This window comes from Quercus lobata, chromosome 9 (assembly GCF_001633185.2).
Source record: "Quercus lobata isolate SW786 chromosome 9, ValleyOak3.0 Primary Assembly, whole genome shotgun sequence".
NCBI lineage: Eukaryota > Viridiplantae > Streptophyta > Magnoliopsida > Fagales > Fagaceae > Quercus > Quercus lobata.
The window spans coordinates 7,187,218-7,208,964 of NC_044912.1; the positions used below are offsets into that span (position 1 = coordinate 7,187,218).

General features: G+C 35.1%; 3 protein-coding genes and 1 long non-coding RNA gene across 10 annotated transcripts; 1 reads left to right on the forward strand and 3 right to left on the reverse strand.

Annotated features, from left to right (window-relative positions):
• Positions 1–8,903: 8,903 nt before the first annotated feature.
• LOC115959232 (ribosome-binding factor PSRP1, chloroplastic) lies at positions 8,904–11,491 on the forward strand. Of its 2 annotated transcripts, XM_031077571.1 has the most exons (5): positions 8,906–9,330; positions 9,708–9,851; positions 9,944–10,207; positions 10,796–10,904; positions 10,992–11,491. In XM_031077571.1, exons 1-5 carry the CDS (start codon positions 9,022–9,024, stop codon positions 11,120–11,122), a joined length of 957 nt encoding a protein of 318 aa, XP_030933431.1. In that variant the 5' UTR covers positions 8,906–9,021; the 3' UTR covers positions 11,123–11,491. The 2 variants fall into 2 exon arrangements, with proteins under 2 accessions (XP_030933430.1, XP_030933431.1); XM_031077570.1 differs by having other exon boundaries at positions 8,904–9,330; positions 10,796–11,491.
• Positions 9,245–10,811, reverse strand: LOC115959233. The gene is made up of 2 exons (XR_004084805.1): positions 10,736–10,811; positions 9,245–9,367 (listed from the first exon to the last, which is right to left on the reverse strand). It is a non-coding gene; the product is annotated as an uncharacterized LOC115959233 (long non-coding RNA).
• A 198-nt stretch (positions 11,492–11,689) lies between the features above and the next one.
• On the reverse strand, positions 11,690–16,318 carry LOC115959229 (subtilisin-like protease SBT3.5). 5 transcript variants are annotated; one of them, XM_031077564.1, is made up of 11 exons: positions 16,250–16,318; positions 15,853–15,989; positions 15,661–15,752; positions 15,460–15,557; positions 14,495–14,650; positions 13,721–14,394; positions 13,534–13,613; positions 12,972–13,217; positions 12,767–12,881; positions 12,476–12,662; positions 11,690–12,362 (listed from the first exon to the last, which is right to left on the reverse strand). In XM_031077564.1, exons 2-11 carry the CDS (start codon positions 15,985–15,987, stop codon positions 11,800–11,802), a joined length of 2,346 nt encoding a protein of 781 aa, XP_030933424.1. In that variant the 5' UTR covers positions 15,988–15,989; positions 16,250–16,318; the 3' UTR covers positions 11,690–11,799. The 5 variants fall into 5 exon arrangements, with proteins under 5 accessions (XP_030933424.1, XP_030933423.1, XP_030933422.1 ...); XM_031077563.1 differs by having other exon boundaries at positions 16,226–16,315; XM_031077562.1 differs by lacking the exon at positions 16,250–16,318 and having other exon boundaries at positions 15,853–16,169.
• A 1,855-nt stretch (positions 16,319–18,173) lies between these two features.
• LOC115959231 (transcription termination factor MTERF8, chloroplastic) lies at positions 18,174–20,663 on the reverse strand. 2 transcript variants are annotated; one of them, XM_031077569.1, is made up of 3 exons: positions 20,300–20,663; positions 20,075–20,187; positions 18,174–19,942 (listed from the first exon to the last, which is right to left on the reverse strand). In XM_031077569.1, the coding sequence occupies exons 1-3, from the start codon at positions 20,595–20,597 to the stop codon at positions 18,893–18,895; spliced, it is 1,461 nt and encodes a 486-aa protein (XP_030933429.1). In that variant the 5' UTR covers positions 20,598–20,663; the 3' UTR covers positions 18,174–18,892. The 2 variants fall into 2 exon arrangements, with proteins under 2 accessions (XP_030933429.1, XP_030933428.1); XM_031077568.1 differs by having other exon boundaries at positions 18,174–20,187.
• Positions 20,664–21,747: the final 1,084 nt, after the last annotated feature.

Sequence of the window (21,747 nt, forward strand, 5' to 3'; positions counted from 1 at the left end):
TTAGGATAAATTTATTGTATGAGATATAAAATGATCAAATCATTTATTAATTGCATTTTTCTTTCCTCTTTATCTCTAAATACAAGAAAATCAAACATGTTAGGCCTAAATGAAGAATTTGTTCTCTCTCCTTTCCCCTTAGTTAATCTCTTTCTCTTCTTGCAAAGATCGAAAAATATCCTCCTTTTTGTCTCACTTATCTAATAGATCAAGTGTGTCCACGTTACCACAGCTCAATTGGGTGAGTTGGCACCCATAAGTGCTTGATGGAGAGGGGAGAGTGGGGCCAAGGATGTAGCATATATATTATATAAATCTTTCTAACTATTTCAACCCAAAAAAATATAAAGAAAATCTCCTATGGACACTTGTTTATATATCTCTTTATTTATATATATATATATATAGAGAGAGAGAGAGAGAGAGAGAGAGAGAGAGAGAGAAATTCCTCAATTTTTAGTTGTGACACAAAGGCATTGAGAAATTCCACATATATTAGTTTTGACAAGTGAATAATATATAGCCTCTCCTTGGGTCACTCACTTGAATTTGTTTAGGCGGTAGCACTGGCCAGTGGGACCCAATCCTTCCTATTTGTACCATTTATTTTTTCTGGGCTGGGTTAGTTGTACCATGAGTCAAAATTTCACCCCATTGTATGATTTCAAGTCCTTATCTAACTATTAATATACTTTACCATTCGACCAAAACTACCACACAAGAAAGCAAAGAATTTATGGTTTTAAAAACCAGACCAGCCGGCCGGTTCAACCGAAAACAGACCTAAGTTAAGTTCGGTTCGGTTCTATCTAAAAACCGAAAATATCAAAAAATTCGAAAAAAACCGAAAATCATTGGTTAAACCGGTGAAACCGTCAACTGGGACGATTCGACCGATTTTCAGCAGTTTTGTTCATTGAACAAAATTTCCATTCACTTCTTGGCTTCTAACGAGGAAGGTGCAAGTTTTTCTTTTCTATTTTGAAAAATCTCAGATTTGGTATAAGAGGAGATTTGGGGAGACACTTACTTTGGGAAAAATCTCATATTTGTTTGAGGAGGTGTGAGAAGCAATGTGAGAAAATGACTAGAAAATATCTCAGATATGCCGAACTGTGCTTGAAGGAGAGAGCAATTTAAATCTGCCACTACAGCTCCTTGAGAGAGAGAGCTCTGAGCAATTTTCTAACTTTTTCTAGATCTACTTTTGTTTAAGCCTTCAGAGGAGAAGACTTTATGTTTCTTTAAAAGTTTTAGTATCAACGTGGTTGAATGTAAATTGGCCATGTTGATGGTTAGGTGGGAGATCACTTTGTGACGGATCCGGCTCCTGGCCACTGGACACAAACCACTCCCTTTTGTGACTCCCATATTCTTATTTGCACTTCATAAATAACAGCAATAGTGGCTTGTTGCATTTTGCAAGACAATCATAAAATATTTACATAATAAATACTAATATTTTTGGGAGAAATATTTAGGTGTGAAATTAAATTATGTTAACATTGGTAAAAAAAAATTAAAAATAAATAATGGTATTGTTAAAACTTAAAAGTAAAGAAAATTATATATGAATATAAAACCTTAAACCATAACCTTTTTTATTTGATAGTTTGTTTAGGTTAATTTCTTTTGATTTGAGTTAAATTTGACATAAAAATATTTCTAAAATGTTATATCAATTTTTTTTAGTAAATATTGATAGCTATAAAATTATTATATATTTAAATTTATTTTTTATAATTATAAATTTATTAATTAAATTATTTATTACATCACCGATTCGACCATCGGTCTGACCCCAATTAGACCTAAAAACTAGTAACCAGTCTCTTTTACGGTTCTTTAACCAATTTAGTTTTTTAAACCATGGGAATTTCACTCTATCTGAAACTGTATGTAGTCAGTGGTGGTGCCAATAATTTTAAGTTGGGGATCAAACAATTGTATCAAAATAAACTCAAATCACAAATATACATTACCCTAAAAAAATCTACATAATACATGTGTATATTGATTTCTTTTTGGATGACTAGAAGAAAAAAGTGTTAGAGCATTACCATCAGGTGTGCTAAATGTGTTAAATGCTATAATATTTAGCATTTGACACACCAAACACCAAAAACAGAGCATCATCAGGTGTGTTATATGTGCCAAAATTTTGAGACATGTTACAATACGCTCTCAAATATGAGAGCGTATGGACGAGAATGCCAAAATTTTATGCTTATTTTATTCAGTTTTCCTCTCTCCTCCCAACACATCTCTCCTCGGACAACAACTTCAAAGTCTCCTAAGGTGCGCTCCAAGCTCTGGACTCCACTGTCGTGCTCTCCAGCGACCACTTCAAGCTCCACTTCAACACCACCCTCGTCCCCTCCGTCGTCGAGCACCTCAGCGACGCCAAACAGCCCGTCCGCGACACCACCTGGCAGTTCCTCCTCACGCTTATGCAGGTCTCTTCTCCATCCACGACTCCTCACTTATGCTTGGAGTCACAAAAGCTGGGTTTGATGGATCTCCCACCTCCAACGCTTTTGGGTTCTTTGATTTGGGATGGGTTTGATGGGTCTACCACTCCGACGCATCACTCCTACAAGAGTTGGGTTTGACGCTTTTGGGTTTTTTTTTTTTTAATGATATTTTAATGTGATGTATATATTATTTTAATGTATGAGATTGAAGAATAGAACATTTGATAAATAGAATATTGTAAAATGATGTGCTAAAATGATAAAGTAAATTTTTGGTGTGTCAAAATGGCATTTTTTATAAGAGAGCTTATGAGAATGCTCTAATCCTTTTATTGCAAATGAAACAAGAGGTTGGAGCGGACCCCACCCCCCTCGTCATGTGAAAATGAATTTTGATGTTGTTGATTAGAGATGGCAAATCATGTAGAGCTATTGATGGAGTAAACCACTCAAAGGTGATGTTATTTTTGCGTACACTGAAATTATTGTAGAGCAAAATCGGTAACGAAGGCAACGGAAATGGGACTTAAATTTGGGGCAAAGATTAAGTTCAGTGCTTCCGTGCACTGAAGAGGCTAGGATGCACGTGTCTGTAATTTAAACATGTTAAATGGCTCGAGCCAATTCCATAAATTTGTCATATACAAAAGAGATGCGTTAAACCTGATTCTTCATAATCAAAACTCCTTAATGCAATGATAGCATTGATCCATTAAATCCATCATTGGAGAGATTAAAAGCTCTCTTAATTCCTTTCATTTTGATTTGTAAACTATACATTCAAAGAAGCAAATTTTGATACCCACAAGCCACAATGTCTAACGCAAGATAGACCCAAAGGGTGGGATTGATCCCCCCATCTCTAACATCCCAGTTTCTTGTCTAAAATATTCCTGTTGTGTTACTTAGTTATTTAATTATTTTTACTTTTGTGTTAATGAAACCTAGAGTCTATTTATTTTGAAACTATTTATAGGGGAAATTAAAAATAATTATTTAACTCTTAAAAAACATATTCAATTGCCAAAAACTTTTTCCTATAAAAAAAAAATAAAAAATAAAAAACATTAGTGTTGGTGACTACCCACTTCAGCCAACCTAACCATACACCTACTTACTTCTCAATAGATATTTTCAAGAGAGACCTTTCATGGGCTCTCCGAAAGATGCGAATAATCACTAAACCTTTGTCGGCAGCCTTTGTGGTTACAATTCTCCCATGTTCGTTCTCAAGGAAATAAAGTAGCTTATATTCTCGCGAAGCATGCCAAATGTATCATTACTTTTCTAGTTTGGACGGAAGAAGTTCCACCATAAATCTAAGATGTTATTCGAATAAAGTAACTTATAATCTCTTACCAGGCATGCCAAGTGTATCACTACTTTTCTAGTTTAGATGGAAGAAGTTCCACCAAAAATTCAAAATGTTATCGAGTAACTTGTGGTATGAGAAACTTTAGAATAACATTGTTGATACGACATGATATTTTTTAAAACTATTGATATGGTCTGCTATTATTGGAGTAATATCATTTTCAACTTGGTCCACAACTAATACAACTTTTATATACACCAATAGCATGAAAAATGTGGTCTTCCTAAACTAATTGAAAACTTTGTAGTGAGTTGAGTACAAATATTGAAGATGAACTATCAGTAATTACACCAAGGAAATGGCTACAAAGAGCTCAATACTACATTAATCCTATGTGCTACAAGAACTACCCTACACCTAAGATAAAAGAAGGCATGTTGCCTCGAACTGTTGATCCATGTGTTAAGTGTTGTTCTTCATGCATAACCCTTATTCTATAGGCAAATATTGAAGTTATTTTCAGCTCATAACTATCCTATCCCACAAAATAAGAGAGCAGAGTGGTAATTTCCAATTGACATGGGTCTTCAACGCTTCTATTTACTTTACTAGTGTCTTCGGATCTTATAACTATTTGACAAGTGTCTTTAACTCTTTCATGCAACAGATAAGTGTTTTTTATGTGTCTCTAGCATTACTCATCTTTTATGTGGTATAAATAATTTAAAAAACACACACGACATGGTTACCAAACTAACACATATCATATAGTTCCCAACTTACATATGTCACCATCTATAGAATTACAGGTGACTTTTTGCCAACTATTGATATTATTATTTTTGTAGTATAAACATTTTCTTTTAGATGAACACCGTTGCCCAGACATAAGAAATGCCTAAATCTCATTATAGTTTTCTCTCACACTCACATACACATACACATACACATACACATACACATAGGGACAAAGTCAAGACTTTTTTTGTTTGGGGTCAAATTGAGGTACTAATATATTAGTTATGAGTCAAAAAAAAAAAAAAACTATCACACACATATGTATAAACACACATACACACATATATAAACCTTAATATTTTAATACTAAAGTAAGCCATAATTTATGAATATATTGTATACAAAATTATCAACTTTGACATATGTATATTCAAACGATAATTTTTAGGAGAATTTATTATCTTTTAAATTCCAATGAGTATACAAAATTTATTTAGTTTGATATTAGCCATGTCCAAAAAACAAAATTGAGAAAACAAAAATTACTTTTTCTCTATAACTACTAGACTAATTGAAAAATTTTATATATTTTTAAGAGTATTATTGGACTAACCCAAATATTTGAGGTAATTAGAAAACTCCTATATTTACAGCTAAAATTTTAAAGTTTTAAATAAATATACATAAACTAAATAAATAAATTGGGGGTGGGTCGAGTCACTTCCACGTGTACCTTCTCATTTTTTCCCACTAACTCTCTTTTTTTTTTTTTTTTTAGAAGATTCCCACTAACTCTTTCGTTTCGTCACCCACATTTTTTTCCTAACTGTTCATGCTTTCATCACCTACTTTCTGCCCCACATAACTAAATTGATTTTTTCAAGGAGGAAAATTACATAAAAAGTCATAATTTATAGTATGTTTCAAATTAATACAAAGAATTTTAATTTTATCAATTAAAATCTCAAATTTATGAAATTATTTCAATTTGAGACTATGTTCAACTTCATTATTCACCTCCATTCCTCAAGGCAGTAATAGAGCAAAAAGAGGAAAATCATTTATTAAACTCTATGTTTATGTTTCAGTCAGCTTGTTAAAAAATCAATTTAGAAGCTATTGAATAGCTAGAGAAGGTAGAGAGGGAGAAAGGCTTAGAGTGAGAAGTGATTACTAAAAAATTGAAGTTGTTTATTCAAGTGCAACACAAAGTTTTAACAACGATTTTCCCATTTTATCCACTTTGTTACTACCTAGATTGACAAAAATTAATCACAAAGATGGACAAGTTATGCAAATTGGAACTATTCATAAGTTTTGGAAGTCAAAATTAAAAACTTGAGACACAATTTGAAATAGACTATAAACTTTATTATGTTCCTTCTCTCTCTCTCTTTAAATTTTTTTCTCTTTTCTTGAACAAGTTTTTATTTTTTAAAAACTTTTTGAACAACTTTTTAATTTAGCTAGTCTAATTATAAACCATCTTATTGGGCTAGAACATGATGGACCAGTTATCAACTTACATTTTTAGAAGCCCTTAACAAATTATATGGACTTTAACCAAATAATTAATTTTATAAATTATTATCCTCATTAATAGCATTTACCCAACTAGGCAACCATATGGTTTGACGTACAATATTGTAGGTATGATCCCAATCACATCATCCCCAAGCCGTACCAAAATATTGCTTAGTAGAACAATGTTATAGTTGCTGCAAATTTTATTACTTAAACTTTATAAAGTGATGTGTCAACTTTTAAATAGTAAATAAAAATAATTAAGATTTGACATGATGCCAATCACATTTATAAAATACTGATATGTATGGGGTAAAAACCGAATAACTCTTTTTTTTTCTTTTTTTTTGAGAAAGCGAATAACTCACTTGGGGTTGAATCTCTATCAAAAAAATTAATTTATAAAGGTAGGCTTTAAAACTAACTATTTTGTAATGGAAAGATACTCAAGCTAGGAAGACTTTAAAGTTTAAACACAAAGACAAAAGGTAAACAAACAATACCTCTTTATTTATTAACTTTCCTCGAATTGGCTAAGGAACACTATAATTACATCAGCAGAAAAGATATATATCAACTCAATAGTTCACAATAATTTCTCTCTTCTTAAGTTTAGTATTTTCTCAATCCCTACAACAAGTGGGATCTTTTCCTATTTATAGTCTCATTGCTCTAATTTGGGCCTTCCATTTGTAGGGTTGATGATCTTCTTGGTGAGATACTTGTCACATCTTCCTCTTCCCCTCTTTCTAAGGCTAAGCTGAGCAGGTAACAGACTGTTTTGACATTGTTTAGAAGGGTCATTTAGCCAAATGCAGCTTGGCTGGTTAGTGCATTGCATTTAATGCAAAGGAGATACGGCTTCATCAAGAAGCTTCCTTTAACTTCTACTTAGGCAGATCATTGTTCCCTTGGCATGACTTGATAGACTCCAGTCGTCCATTTAGATTCCTAAGCTTTTCACTCTTCAGCTTAGACCACAAATTTGAATCTTCCTCGGATTGCTTAGTTTGGGCCTAGACCCCTCTGGTTAGCACTCATGTAGGCTCCCTCCTTATCCAAGCTTGGCTCATATTGGCTCACACAAAAAGGTTTACAACAAATCACTACTAACATCATTTTTATTGTATATCAATCACAACTTATCACCTTAGCATAAAAAATATTAAAAATTTTATTGTATAAATATTTCTTCATCTCATATTTAATTTCTTTTTTCTATTTTCTATTCTTGCCCTTTTCACCTCAACCAAACATAGCATAAGTCTAAAAGCCATAATAAGTCTTGGAATTGTTGAGATAGTATACTGTAATTAGTGTACAATAAAAATGATGTCAATAGTAACTCCATATGACTTGTGAACATAATGTTGCACTAATCACAATCCATCCACTCAATAATTGTGAAATTGTTCTAGCAATCTTGTCTCTTTTTTTTTTTTTTTTTTTTTCAAGAACTAGTTTTTATTTCAACTAGTCACAGACATGCGCATTGCGTGAGATAATTTTTTTTTTTAGGGTGATCTTATCAAATATATTTGGGGTAATAAATAATAACACTCTCCCATTCTATTTATATTAATAATAGAATATTTTAAATTTATTTAAGAATCTGTTTATAAATGTTTAACCATGGTGAGTAAATATACTACTCATAACTTTAGAATTAAAATACAAATTTATAAAATACCGAAACATTTGAAATGACAAATCTCTCCATAACTCATTGAGAAAAGAAAAGGGAAAAACAAATCTAAATGGCATTAACCAATGTGGAGTTTTAAAGAACTCTTGGTTTACCTAGAATATAATAGAGAAAATAAAAATGAGACTAATTCTAACTCTAGGAAACATATATAGAGAAATAGAAATAAAGATGCTAATTAAAGAACATTGGCAATACCATCCATCCCGATAGAAGTTTAATCATAACTCCACTAATTTGTTGACTTTCAACTTTTGGCTAGTATATATTTTGGTGTTCTCCAATGTCGTAAAATTCCTTATTGTCTGGTTTTACTTGAATTCCAGCAAACTATCCGATTAAATTAAGTGAGAAAATGTGCATAATGATTCTAGTGTATAAAAAAAAATAAAGAATTCCCAAAGATTAACAATTTGGCATAAATAGAAGAATGTATAAAAAAATCATCGAAACATTGAGAGAGAAAGAGAGAGAGAACCTTTTTTTGAATTCCAGCAAACTACCCAATTAAATTAAGTGAGAAAATGAGCTTAATGATTCTAGTGTAGAAAAAAAAAAAAAAGGATTCCCAAAGATTAGTAATTTGGCATAAATAAAAGAATGTATAAAAAATTCATCAAAAAATTGAGAGAGAGAGAGAGAAAAAAAAACTTTTTTTGTGAGAAAAAACCATGCATAGAATGTAATAGTTAGTTACAAATTTATAGTAAGAGAATGTGAATAAGAAGAGACAAAATAAAGAAAGATGAAGAGAAAGAAGAAGAAAAAGAAGAATATTTATGTAGAAGGTAGTGAGGAGATGAAAAGAAGAAGAATAGTATTTATGTAGAGAGTAGTGAGGAGATGAAAATGTAAGAGTAGAGAAATGTTAGAAAAAGTGTAAAAATTAAAATAAAATAAAAAATAAATGTTAAAAACAATTATAGAAAAATTATAAAGAAAATAATAATGAGGTAGACGCTGATATAGCTTAATTAGAACGTAACAATAATAAATATTACACTTATTTATTTATATATATATATATATATTTTTTTTTTTTAAAGCGTGCGAGAGTCAAGATGTCAAGTTTCCAAATTTATTAAATCGGATAAGGTTGTGACACTGTGATAACGACACAATACGTATACAGATTCCAGAATTTCCGGTGCTCAAAAAAAAAAAAATCCAGAATTTCCTGTCTCTATTCTCTATTTTCCTTGAACCTCTCAAAACCCCTCCAATTTCCCACACTTTCTCTCCATCCAAACACCCTCCCAGCTCCCATGGCTACTCTATTATCCTCCTTACAACCCACACTTCAGTTCCCCCATATCTCATCTTCACCATCATCATCATCTTCTTCTTCTTCTTCAGTCTCTCTCCTCAGCCTTACCACCTTCTCCACCAAGCCTACAAACTCACTAACTTTCACATTATCCAACTACAAATCCAGTTTCTTGAACAACCTTATACCCATTTCCCTCTCACCCAGAAAAAGCCATCTTGGCAATAATGCTTCACTCTCTGTCCGAATGTCTTGGGATGGTCCACTCTCTTCAGTGAAGTTGATTATGCAGGGCAGGAATTTGGAGGTATTTGCAGTTTTGCACTAACCCCTTCTCTTGGTACCTTAGAAAAAAAGTATAATTGGGGACCCTTTTCTTTGTTGCTAAGAAAAATTATAATAGAATATACAAAGTCAAAGACCCATGTCTTGGTTGCTAAGAAAAATAATAATAGAATATACATATTTCAGTTTCATGGTTTCTGTTTCTCTTTTATTAACCTATTTATCTAATGAAGTTAGGTACTTGTGAAACTTATAGATTTATGTATGAAGTTCTGTGAATGCATATTGAACAATCAGAATGGGGTTTAATTTTCTATGGTTTGTTTGATGTTCATTTGGTTATTATATAAATAGGACTTTGTCAAATTGATATGAGAGAATGTTTATGGGTGAATATAGTTAACTGAGACTGTCAAGAAGCATGTGGAAGAGAAGGTGGGGAAGGCAATTGCTAAGCACAGTCATTTGGTTAGGGAGGTGGATGTCAGGTTTTCAGTTCGGGGTGGAGAGTTTGGGAAAGGCCCAAGAATTCGGCGGTGTGAGGTATTGTTAATGCTACTTGGTTATGTATGTTTTTTGTGATTTGTAAGGTTGTGTTAAATGGGTCATTGTATTCTGAGCGTGTGTTTTTGTAGGTTACATTGTATACAAAGAAGCATGGAGTGGTTCGAGCAGAGGAAGAAGGTGAGACAGTCTTTGGGAGTATAGATTTGGTCTCATCGATAATACAAAGGAAGCTGAGGAAGATTAAAGAGAAGGAGTCCGATCATGGCCGGCACATGAAGGGGTTCGACAGATTGAAAGTTAGGGAGCCTACAATACAACCAATGAAGGAAAAGACAAATGATGAAGAGGAAGATGCCATTTCTCAAGAAGATGATGGAGAAATTATTGATGAGGTTGCTACTTGGCCATTTCTATTTATCTACAAATTTATATATTTTCTGTTTATTTTAACTCTTGTCCTCTTAAAAGATCAGTTTTGTTCCCCTTTCATTCTAAATTTGTCATTACATTTCAATTTCCCAAATCCAGATCTTGATCTTCTTGGGCAACACTCTTATGTTGACATTCAATATTAGTATCCCAGCACTCTTAGATTAGGATCATGCATTTCCTAGTTGTAAAAATTTTTATTCCAGAACTTTAGATTTGAACCTTTGCTTCTCTCTCTCATACATTAGACTGCATTTTTACTCTATACCAATAATATATATATATATAAGGACTCCATTTTCAATTGTATATGCATATTGTTAATCTTCTTAGTTAATAGCTTTTACAATTAAATTGTAGCATAAAATTGAATTACCATTATAAAGTGATTGGAAATTTTATCTTTCTCTTCTTCGAACAACAATTAGGCACTGCATGTTTGTCTTTAAAATCTGTGCATCAAAGGAATTGTGCCAATAATTGCAAAATACCTAGATGAGCTGTTCTTCTCCAGCACACATTTGCACTCACCCCATGTACCTGTCTTTCAGATTGTTCGTACAAAATACTTTGATATGCCACCTTTGACTGTCTCTGAAGCAATTGAGCAACTGGAAAATGTTGATCATGATTTCTATGCTTTCCGGAATGAAGAAACTGGTAAATACTTATTGTGTCACTTTTTTTTTTTAAACATTAATTATCATAATCATCCTGGGTCCAATTTTTCACTTGCCTTTGCTCCAGGTGAGATTAATATCGTGTACAAAAGAAAAGCTGGAGGATATGGTGTTATCATACCTAAAGAAGACGGTAAAGCTGAGAAATTTGAGCCCAGGGTGGTGGAACCAGCTAGAGAACCCTCCTTGGCAGACTAGATGTACCTAGCAAAGGAAGATCCTTTTTCAGAGATAATTTAACTAGCTATGTCTTCGAATCAAACGGCAATGATGTATTTGGAGGACTCAGCATGCTTAGACAAACCCGAAACATTTAAGATCAAATGAGGAAATTTTGAGATGTATGAACATGTTTACAAGGGTAGTTAGTTATTGTAAGTTGATATGCACCACGTGATTTCCAACACTGATGGAGCAGATATAACATGTAATTACTATGCAATCTGTAAATGATAATTAGCTCAGATGACTCTCTTTAGTTCTATTGTCTCTGTTTTATACCCTTCTTTCTGTCTAAACTTAAGAGGCTAAGACAATTTAAGTTACTGCTGTGCTCTCTTTTCTATACTTCAACAACTTCAAACTCATGTTTCTGTTAAAATGCCAGTTCTTTATCTTATTTTTTTTGTTATGCTTGAAAAGTATATTTTCTGTGCCTTGATGGTTGCTAAATGTAGGCTTTTAAGGAGCCATTGAACTGATATCAAAATAATCTAAATGGATTACCCATATCAAGAGTATCAGAAGCAGTTTTGTTTGCTTGCATAATTTTAATGTTTAGAGACTGCAGCCATTTTTTATTTTATTCAAAGTCACTATGATAACTTTACAATTTTAATTGGACATGCTTGCCTATCCAGATCATTACCTTCTGATCAATCATAAGATTCTACTATCTCAGTTCTCACAGATATTGGACTTCTTACAGTATGCACCCCATCAGTCCAAGTCAAGCTTCCAAAAGAGTATCCTGTGCTCACTTTCTGAGTAGAGGAAACCCTAACAGTGAAAGAGATTGTCTTAATCATAGAATTGAAGATCAATATATGAGGTTTTACTGCTATAGTTATGCCATGCGGAGGCTCAATAATGGCCACATATCTGGAATTAACCGCTCCAACATTTGTGACAGTTCTGGTAAGAGTTGTTGAATTTCCAATGGTTGGGATAGTTATAGAAGGGAGGTTTACGTCCAAAATAGATGGTTGTTTTATGGGGCAGAATGTGGGATGCTCAGTAAGCTGGGAAATGGCAGAGTTGTTGTTGCCCATGGCACAGAGGTACTGAATATAATCTGCTGTCCCCATGTCATACACAAGACCAGGATCTGCTGCCCTATTTGAGTTAACAATTCCACCACCATAATCGAATGGATCAGCAAGTTTCATTGGCTCTCCCTCTGCAAATACTGGTTCACGGGATGGATCAGTAGTCCATGCTGCAGATTATGATTATACCATATTAATTTGATGCGTTTTAAACCATGCATGCATCTAAAGTGTAACTAGCAAAGGACATTGCAGTACTTGAAAGAAAGAGCAATATAAGTACCTGTGGTTACAAGTGCTGATTTGATAGCAGCAGGGGACCAATCTGGGTGCAATGATTTGAGCAATGCAACAATGCCTGAGACGTGAGGAGTTGCCATGGATGTTCCTGATTGAAACTTATATGCAATTTCTGGGTTATGAGGAGAAACTGCTGCTAGTATATGGACACCCGGGGCAGCTACATCTGGCTGTGTCATTAGACCACATTGGAACACCAATGAGACAGATACCAGTAATTTCTGACATCCCACATACAAATTTTCTGTATTAGCTTTGAATAATAAGGAAATACCTTTAGTATTGCTGGGCTGATGGAACTAGGCCCTCTAGATGAGAAGTATGCCACGTTGGTTGACACAGGTCTACCAAGATGTGTTTTGGAAGGCCTAATCCTGACAAGTGGATTCCTGCAACAATTATGTCATTTATGAATTTGATATCAACCAGAGCAACCATGGTGATGATTACATCTTTGATAGCATGGACAATGGTGATACCTGGTAGAGCGAATATAGTAGAGTATCTGGGTACCAATTTCATAGCTTACTTGAACACAAGGGAAGTTATCATCACATGAATGCAGGGACCTACTGGGATTTATAGCAATAATTAGTCCCAAACAACCAATATCTTTGACAGACCATGCAGCATCCTCTACTGCGTACTGATTAGAATTTGAAGTGAAGCAGAGCACCACATTTCCAGCCAACCAAGTGTCATTTGGTGTGAGAGATTCGCAGTAACTGTATAACAACTCCAGGTAACAGGAAAATAAAAGCTGAAAATTGTTATTGACAAAGTCATAGTTGAACTAAGGTTTTCTTTAATGGTTATATGCCACATACTCTCATGCAAAGAGTAGGCGCAATTACTTGCTAAAACTAGAGGGAATAATATGATGCAGATATGACAAGTGCATCATATACCTGATTAGATATTTAAGCTATACTAGTCCATAGTAGACGGCCCATGTGAAGGGAATTTGGAGGGCCTGGTGAACACAATACATATAATGAAATGTAAAGACTTAAAGCAGTACTATGTTCTCTGAATATGTACCGGGGGGATAGGAGTTCTGGCACCTCAGGGTAGACCAGATTGATGAACCCTGTATCCTTTCCTGTAAAGATCGCTTGGCCCTACAATTAATAACCGTTCATTGCAACAATGTAAAGAAACTGATGAGACATGGATTTTTATTTTTCTTCCTTCTTTATGAAGTGCATGATCCGGTGTGGAGAATTACCATTGTAGTCCAGTTGTTTCCAAGGGTGATGGGTGTAGGGAAAGACCGGTCTATAGTGCTTGCTGCAACAGTTATGATCCAAGGTGATGTGTTCTGTATCGTTTGAGCACTTGGGCCAGCATTTCCAGCTGCACACACAACAGTGATTCCCTTGGCCACAGCATGGAAGGCACCAATGGAGATCCCATTGTGTATCTCCACATCAGGAAAGGGAAGATCAGGGGCAATGGACAGTGATAGCACATCTACCCCATCATGTATAGCTTCATCAAAGGCTTTCAGAATGTCAGCACCTGTACATACTCCTCCTCCATACAGATTCCAGCATACTTTATACATAGCCAGCCTGGCTAGGGGTGCGCCACCCCTCACAGTGCCAACACCTAGTCCTTTGTAGCTCACATTGGCCACGAAGGATCCACATGCAATTGAAGATGTGGATGTTCCATGTCCCGATAGATCTCTTGGGGACAAGCATTCTTGATATTCAGTACTGTTGTATGGCTGTCCATACTCAGCTTGGAGTCCCTTGATGAAGTAACGAGCTCCAATAAGTTTTCTATTACAGGTCTTCCTTGTATTGAACAGCTCTCCTGACTCACAAATGCCCCTCCATCTAGAAGGAATTGGCCCTAGACCTTCATCTTGGAAAACTTGGGATTCTGGCCATATCCCTGCTGACCATTTATTGGGATTAGTTTGGTGAGAGATATGAATGCACACGCTTGCACACAACAAGGGCGCACATGTTCACAGAGAGGAGAGGAACAGTACCTGTATCAATGAGACCAATGATAACGCCATTGCCCATTTTAGATTTGTGCAGGACATTAGTTATAGAATACGAAGACAGTTGAAGGTAGTCCCAACTTCTTGTGGTTTGTAACTTATGAAAGCGATTGGGTATGACTTGTAACACAGTAGGTAACTCTGCAACCAAACAAGAAATGTAGGACAATGCTTTAAATCTGTGGTAAGGAGCATATTTACAATAGTTGAAATTTGAAAAATGTTTGTGTCAAATATTGTCTTGAAATCATAGCTTTTATCTCTTTAACACTTTTTACCCTAGCACAGGTGTGGGATCCAGAGGTTGCAACCCTGACTGATTCAAGGATTAATTGAAATGGATCAAGCAGGGAAAAAGTCTTTTTTACTGAATGTAGAACTTTTTCTTACATGAACTTTGTTTGGCGAGGAGTTGTTCAGCGTGTTTCTTTTTTTAAATGAGAAATTTCATTAAACACAATAAATGAAATTGCAAAAGCCAGCAGCTGAGCTGCAGACCAACAAAGCCACATCTACACAAACAAAACAAGGAGCTGAAAACAAGCTAACAGAATACATAAACAGAACCAGCAGCTAACTACAACCCTCAAGACTCAAAGACAGAAAATGGAGGCCACCGCTTTAGGCTTGAAATTGACTGTATTAAAGATTGCAGGACTATAAAATATTAATTCTAAAACCTTTAAATTTCAAGACTTTTATGATTTATTTGTTATTGTTCAATCATTTAATGGCATTTGCTCTGGCTGCAGTGTGCTTAGCATGTAACTTATGTTGATGGCCTTGTCATGTCTTACTTTATGTTTCATGGTTCCATCTGCTTTCAAGTTCATTTCTTCGCAATGTGATGACTGTAGCACTAGCACCAATAAAGAAGACTTGCATGAACGTAGAAATTTTTCGTAGTTCTAATTGAAGGAGTACCTGTTTAGCGAAAATTGAAGGAGTACCTGATATTGCTTGCGCTTGAGCCTTGGTAAGCTTGGCTGCAAAACCAGAGAAGCCATGTTTGTAGCTATAGACCATGGCTTCTGCAGATGCTTCTATGCTGCACAAGTACATATTGAACAATCAGTTCTGGCTCAAACTATTTCTGAACTAAAGCCACCATCAACCTGAAACCTCAAGGAATTATGTTTCTCATGTTATACCTTCCAAGGACTCTAGCAAGCATTGTGTGATGGGTTTCTGCAAGGAGTTCTGGATCATCATGCTGCCGTGTTCCCATATAAACGATGTAAACCTGTTAATTCTCACTATATAGTTAGTTGCCAAGAATGGTTCAAGGTATGAGAAGGAAAGCAACAGCTATAGTATAGGCAAACAATAGTGAAACTTATTACATTGCTTTTGGCTTCAGCAAGAGTGAGCACAGTATGTTGCTCATTTAGAAATGAGAGAAGACACAAGAAAACAAGTGAGAGAGTTTTGTTGCTGCTCTTGCTACATCGAACTGAGTTCATTGTGCGTGTATGCATGCCTGCGCAAGTGTGTGTGAGAGAGAGAGATAACGGGGAGCAGGTTATCTTTTATATTGACAATGGAGAAAAAAAGATACTGATTATTCTCATGTTGCGTTGATTAAGCGAAAGCTACTTTATCTAGAATAAACCAAAAGACTAAACAAATACATTTCACATGATGAAACCCGCTTATTACTGCTTAGATCCCTATTCTAGTAATTAATTGTTTATATCTGATATGAGCTATGACTACCTCTAATGATAAGAAAGTGAGTACTTGATTCTAAGTGCTGACAACTTCACCAAGGGTCGAAATCATTCCTTGTAGTCATTTTTTTCTCAGAAGACTTCTTTCAAAGCACCGTTAATTATTGAACAACTTTTTGTACCACTATTCCAGATAATATATTTTTTAAATTCTTTGTAATCTTCTTTGTGGTCCTCTTAGGATTGTAAGGCTACTATTTGTCATATTATTGCTGACGCTATAGAAATATTCTTGAAATTTCTTCTATGCCAGTGTTGCGTAATCAACTAGGAAGTGCGGACACTTCATTTAGAGTGTCATACCCGTGTTGTATTTGTATTGTACTCGTGTCATACCTATGTTGTACTGGTCATTTTATGTTATAATTTTTCAGAAATTGCTTGTATTACCATATCGTATCCATGTCCGTGCTTCCTAGATAATCAGTACTATTACTCAAAACAATTTGCTACTTCTTCCTCTCTTTTCAAAGGGGGAATTGTTCTGCTCCCACTTTAAGTGGATATATTTCATAGACATAAAGCAAGTGAGGTGATACCTTGGACGACTTGGACTACTTCAGAATAGTTGAATATGAGTTGTTAGTCCCTTTGGAAGCAACATAAAGGAAAAAGAAAAAGCGCTCTAATGTAGAAATATAAACCTGGGGGCCAAGGTACTGAAAAATATAGTGGAGGCATACTATATTTTTCAATACCTTTGTAACAAGGTATTGAAAATTATAGTGGAGGCATACTCAGAACCAACTACAACAAAGGAACTGTTTTAGGCCTTAGACCAACTCTTTAAATTAGCTCCAGTGATCTAACCTCTAGAAGAAAATGAAAAATTTTCCATAACTTCCAAGTGTACCATTTTAATCTTGATAATATTCTTTAATTATATCAAAGACTACTCGAATACACCTTGACCAAATTGATTCTTCAAACTATTTATTAAAAATATAAACCTGGGGACCAAATAAACTACATCCTTCACCTGGTATTGTCTAGAACCATCTGTATCGGATCAATATGTTCCAAACTTTATTGCATACAAAACCTCGATTTCCATTACTTTGCCTCATTCTTCTTCCAAACCAATAGACAAATATTCTTATTGATATATATTGAGTTGATTTTTACAAAAAGAAAGTGAAAATAACCAAGCCAATTAGAGGCACCCAGGGGGAAACGATGCATCTAAATAGACAAGATATAAACTGTTGAGGAAGGAGATGAAGACACCCAATTTGGCAAGGCACATCCTCCTCTGACAGCACTAGAAAAACTTTGACAAACCAAGACCTTTTAAAACTCAGAATGACTGACTGCTCTGGGCAACTTTTATGGCTCTTCCCCAAGTTAGATGTCCTAGAATCAGAAAAGAAAGAAATAAGCTGGATAGAGCAACTGTATGCGAGTACAATGAATATCGGCTGCCATTAACTGTTTCTTTTGCTGCTAGAGCTTCAGCACATGGGAGATGCATAGAAAACCTTTCAGGCTTCAACCAACCTCCACAGTACCGCCCCTTGCTTTTGCTAATTGCTATAATGATCACAGCAGCAATGGCTACATCGCAGTTACAGTTTTTAATAAATTTTGGAATTTAGTTAAGAGCCATAGGGTTCTTTGTGTCAACAAAGCTACTTGTAATTTGATCTTCAGTAGGCAAAAAAATCAATACAAGCACAGCTGCTGCTAAACAGGCATGGCCTTGTTTTACGAAAATAAGCTTCATTAATTGATTTCCAGATCAACCAACAAGTCAATAATACATTTGATTCGAATGTTGTTAACATCATGTCCAAATCACCTTTCGCACTTTCATCCCATTATCAGAAGTGACATTCTAACAAAATAAGTGATATTAAGGCTAAATGGCTGACAAGATTTAAGCATTGACTCCCACCATTCACCATCTACTTTTTGTGCTAAATGGACAAAAATAGTTAATACTAGATATCATAAGATGCAAGCTCATATCATTAACAATTTAAACCAACCAGTCCATTGGTTTACATACAACTAATACAAGGCATCCAACTTCCATGACAGCACTGGATGTTAGAGAAACATCATAAATGCATCTATTCAATAAAGGTGCACATGAGTGGGCTCTTAACAATGAACATTTGCTGACAGTCAGGTTGATGGTCCTGTTGTGGGGGAAAACAATTCAAAAGAGCCAAACTTTCAGAAATAAGAGCATTATGGTCTATTCCACAAGTCAATTCCATTGTAATAATTCAGGTTAGTGGATGAAAATAAGACATATTTTCAAAGAATTTTTTATCCCTCCCACTAACAGTTGCTAGAAAGAAAGGAAACAAATAATTGAGAGACAGAAGAAAGAAGAAACCAGCTTCTTTCTTAACATAGCAAAGATAAATATACAGTCAGTTTCAAATATTGATGTGAGCATAATAAAGCTTATCCCAGAGCAGATTTCCTACTGCTCAAGCTTCATACGTTTCAAGTCTTCCATTGTTTGAAGAATCATCTCAATTTTCTGTACTCCCCAAGTTGCAATTGTCTGCACCAGCTAATATAGTAAAAAGGGAATTCGCATACATCAGAAGTAGCTGACGAGAGAGTTTCAAGAAGTTATTCAATAAAGCCGTCATAAGTGCCTCAATTAAGGAAAGGAACATATTACTATCCAACTTATCTAACCTTCATCGCAAGTTAGATTCTTGACCGCATGTAGTAATTTTTTCTCTTTCTTCTTTGTCGAGAATCTCTTAGTCGAAACAGTTAACAGCTTATTGATTGACATTCCTTCTCCAGTAATCTTCTTCTTTGCCTCATACCTAACCTTAATTCTCTCATCAAGCTTGTAACCAAGGAATGCCGGAAAAGCCAACAATTCTCCAACTTCACGACCCATGTCCTCTATCAAGTACTCCATCTTCTCCTCCAAAGAATTATGATTGTATTGCAGTATCTGTGGGTGCTTTGTGCTCATGTAAACAATGTCACTGTAAGACAACCCATAACTCAAGAATAGCCAAATTACCTTTCGCAAATTCTCACAGCTTGTTCTGGTCACAGATCCCATTGCCATTGCCATGTCCCTTGTCCTATATTTATACCCAATCTTAACCAAAAACACTAGTTTATAATTGAGGTTATCAAATGAAAGGCCTAGAAACAAGGGAGCTTTGATCAAGAACTTGAAAATATCATTGGAATCCAACCCACATTGCTTGAGAAACTCTATCCTGGGACGCAATTTCCGCTCTTTGCTAGCACTAACCACACTTGGGAACACAAGAAAAATCTTGAAAATTTCCTGATTATTTAGGCCAGCAAACGACCTCAAGAACTCTACATGGCCCTCCAAATGCTCCACAGTGTAACTTAAAATCATTGGGAGCCTACGCACCACATTCCCTGTGGCATCCTTATCTCCCCCACTAAGATCTAAAAGGAACCCGATTCTAGGTATCAACTGACTTTCCAAATTATAATTAAGAATTTCTGGACGCCTTACAATCAAATCAACACCACCATATGGGCTAAAAAAAGTAATGGTCCTATCGATCTCTTCAATTGGCCTAAGACACACTGCTTTAGCTAACTTGACATGGTTGAGCACATAACCAATCTTTTCACTTGGAACTCCACGATCAAGAAGCAATTTAACCTTTTTATCAAAACCCACCAAGAATCTAGGATCCGCGGTAGTCAAAAGGTGCTTTAGCTGCATAGGCTCAATCTTATTTTCCAATTCATCATGCACAAAACATATAAATGGATCAATTTCCTCAGCTGTTAACACACTAGGACATTTAATAATCAAGTAACTAAGTGTAAGGCTATCGATTCTAAGTGATAGCAAAGAACGAACCCGAGCACGTATTGAATCCAAAGATGTCAATGCAAGAGTTGGGTTTTTGTCCAAGACTAATTCAGTTTCTTTATCTTCAAGTCCAAGTTCTCTGAAGAATGGAAAGAGAATCCCTGAAACAAAAAAACATAACAAATAAAACATATCCCTATAAGGGAACATGACAATGAGAATATTTGGAAAGACTACATTGTGTTTGAGAAATTGACTCTGAGAGTCACTCACCTATATCAGTGTGAAGATTGGCGAGGGAGTTGATGCAACTGCATTGGATTGAGATATGTTTAGTGGGTCGAAGACCCAGTTGGGGAAATAGCGGTTTGAGCTCGTTTCTTGAGGCTTTACTGAACTTTGAGATAGAGAACCATTCGTGGGGATGGAAAGCTGAAACTGAAGAGAGTGAAAAGTGCACAGTTGTGAGAGGGATTGGAGGGTTTAGAAGAAGAGTAATAGAAGAAGAAGAAAAACAAGAAGATGGAGAAGAAAGGATTGGGTTTGTGAACAAAGTGAGTAGTGCAACCATTTGTACTCAACAACCAGCAGCTGAGTTTAGCGCTTAGTAGAGTGTTGCGGCAAGCCAATGTTACGTCTAGCGAATGTTTTTGTATAGGCAGGCCAATGTTACGTCTTTTTAGATTCTTTGGTCCATCCAATGTATACCTTCAAGGCCTGCAATTTGGAAACTAAGCCCATTAAGGAAACTTCGTAAATGATTTTTTTACCCAAGTTTTTCTTAAATCAAAAAGATTCCAAGAAACTAAGGGGTTTTTTTTTTTTTTTTTTTCATTTATAATGGATATTCACTTTTTTATCTCTTAAATTTTGTAATTCATCTAAAGCCTGATTGATCACAATCCCAAATATATTAAGAAGAAATATCGTCGATAGTTTATTTTGATAAGCATTAATGTGAGTGAGCTTGTTGGACAAGCATGAACATAATCAACAAGTTGTTCCCTCTAAAAGGAAGCCTAAAATTTGGGACATAGGAACTATATTTGTAGGAAAGAAACACATCAGGTCGAGATTCTCACCACAATCAAAGTGATTCTCTCAATTTTTACCCATTATCATGGCATCAACACCCATTTTTGACCATGACCTATGCCAAATTAACTCCTATAATTCAAAGTCTCTTTACTAGAATGACATATGAGATAATTTCTAACACTAAACACTCCTTAGAAGAGATTACTAACTTAGGCATCAAAGTATTAGACCAATACCACACTTGTGTCATCTAAGTAATTTATGTTCATTTCAGGTGTCCAAAGGTATTCTTTTGAGTTCATCATCACCAAATTAGTCGTGTAATCACTGATTCATCATTCAGTATAAATTGAGAAACTTTGATATATTTACCTAAGTTTAAATGATTGTTAAGTAAGAGGCCTAATGTTACATGCTTAAAGTGACCTAGTTAGACTCGATAATGACATTTGAAGGTGGAAGCCCCAATTGCAAGTCACAATGGAATAAAACATGACCGGATCATGGGTCTCTTATCCTTTCTTTGAAGTAGGAACAACTAGAGTGAACCAAGTCAGGACAAGGAGGAGCAAAGGCATATTGCCATCTCTAATGGGGTGATATCAGCACTTACGAGAGAGAGAGAGAGAGATGTTTTGGGAATGATAAAAAGATATGTATAAAAAAATAAAAAATAAAAAAAT

What these genes read in the sequence shown, in the direction of transcription:
- LOC115959232 (XM_031077570.1), top strand. Translation starts at nt 9,022, where the DNA reads ATGGCTACTCTATTATCCTCCTTACAACCCACACTTCAGTTCCCCCAT. An exon ending in TGCAGGGCAGGAATTTGGAG is followed by an intron (nt 9,331 to 9,707) that starts GTATTTGCAGTT and finishes GGGTGAATATAG; the next exon opens with TTAACTGAGACTGTCAAGAA. An exon ending in CAAGAATTCGGCGGTGTGAG is followed by an intron (nt 9,852 to 9,943) that starts GTATTGTTAATG and finishes GTGTTTTTGTAG; the next exon opens with GTTACATTGTATACAAAGAA.
- LOC115959229 (XM_031077564.1), bottom strand. Translation starts at nt 15,987, where the DNA reads ATGCATACACGCACAATGAACTCAGTTCGATGTAGCAAGAGCAGCAAC. An exon ending in CTTGCTAGAGTCCTTGGAAG is followed by an intron (nt 15,558 to 15,660) that starts GTATAACATGAG and finishes GTACTTGTGCAG; the next exon opens with CATAGAAGCATCTGCAGAAG. An exon ending in TCAAGCGCAAGCAATATCAG is followed by an intron (nt 14,651 to 15,459) that starts GTACTCCTTCAA and finishes GTTTGGTTGCAG; the next exon opens with AGTTACCTACTGTGTTACAA.
- LOC115959231 (XM_031077568.1), bottom strand. Translation starts at nt 20,597, where the DNA reads ATGGTTGCACTACTCACTTTGTTCACAAACCCAATCCTTTCTTCTCCA. An exon ending in CAATCTTCACACTGATATAG is followed by an intron (nt 20,188 to 20,299) that starts GTGAGTGACTCT and finishes TTTTTGTTTCAG; the next exon opens with GGATTCTCTTTCCATTCTTC.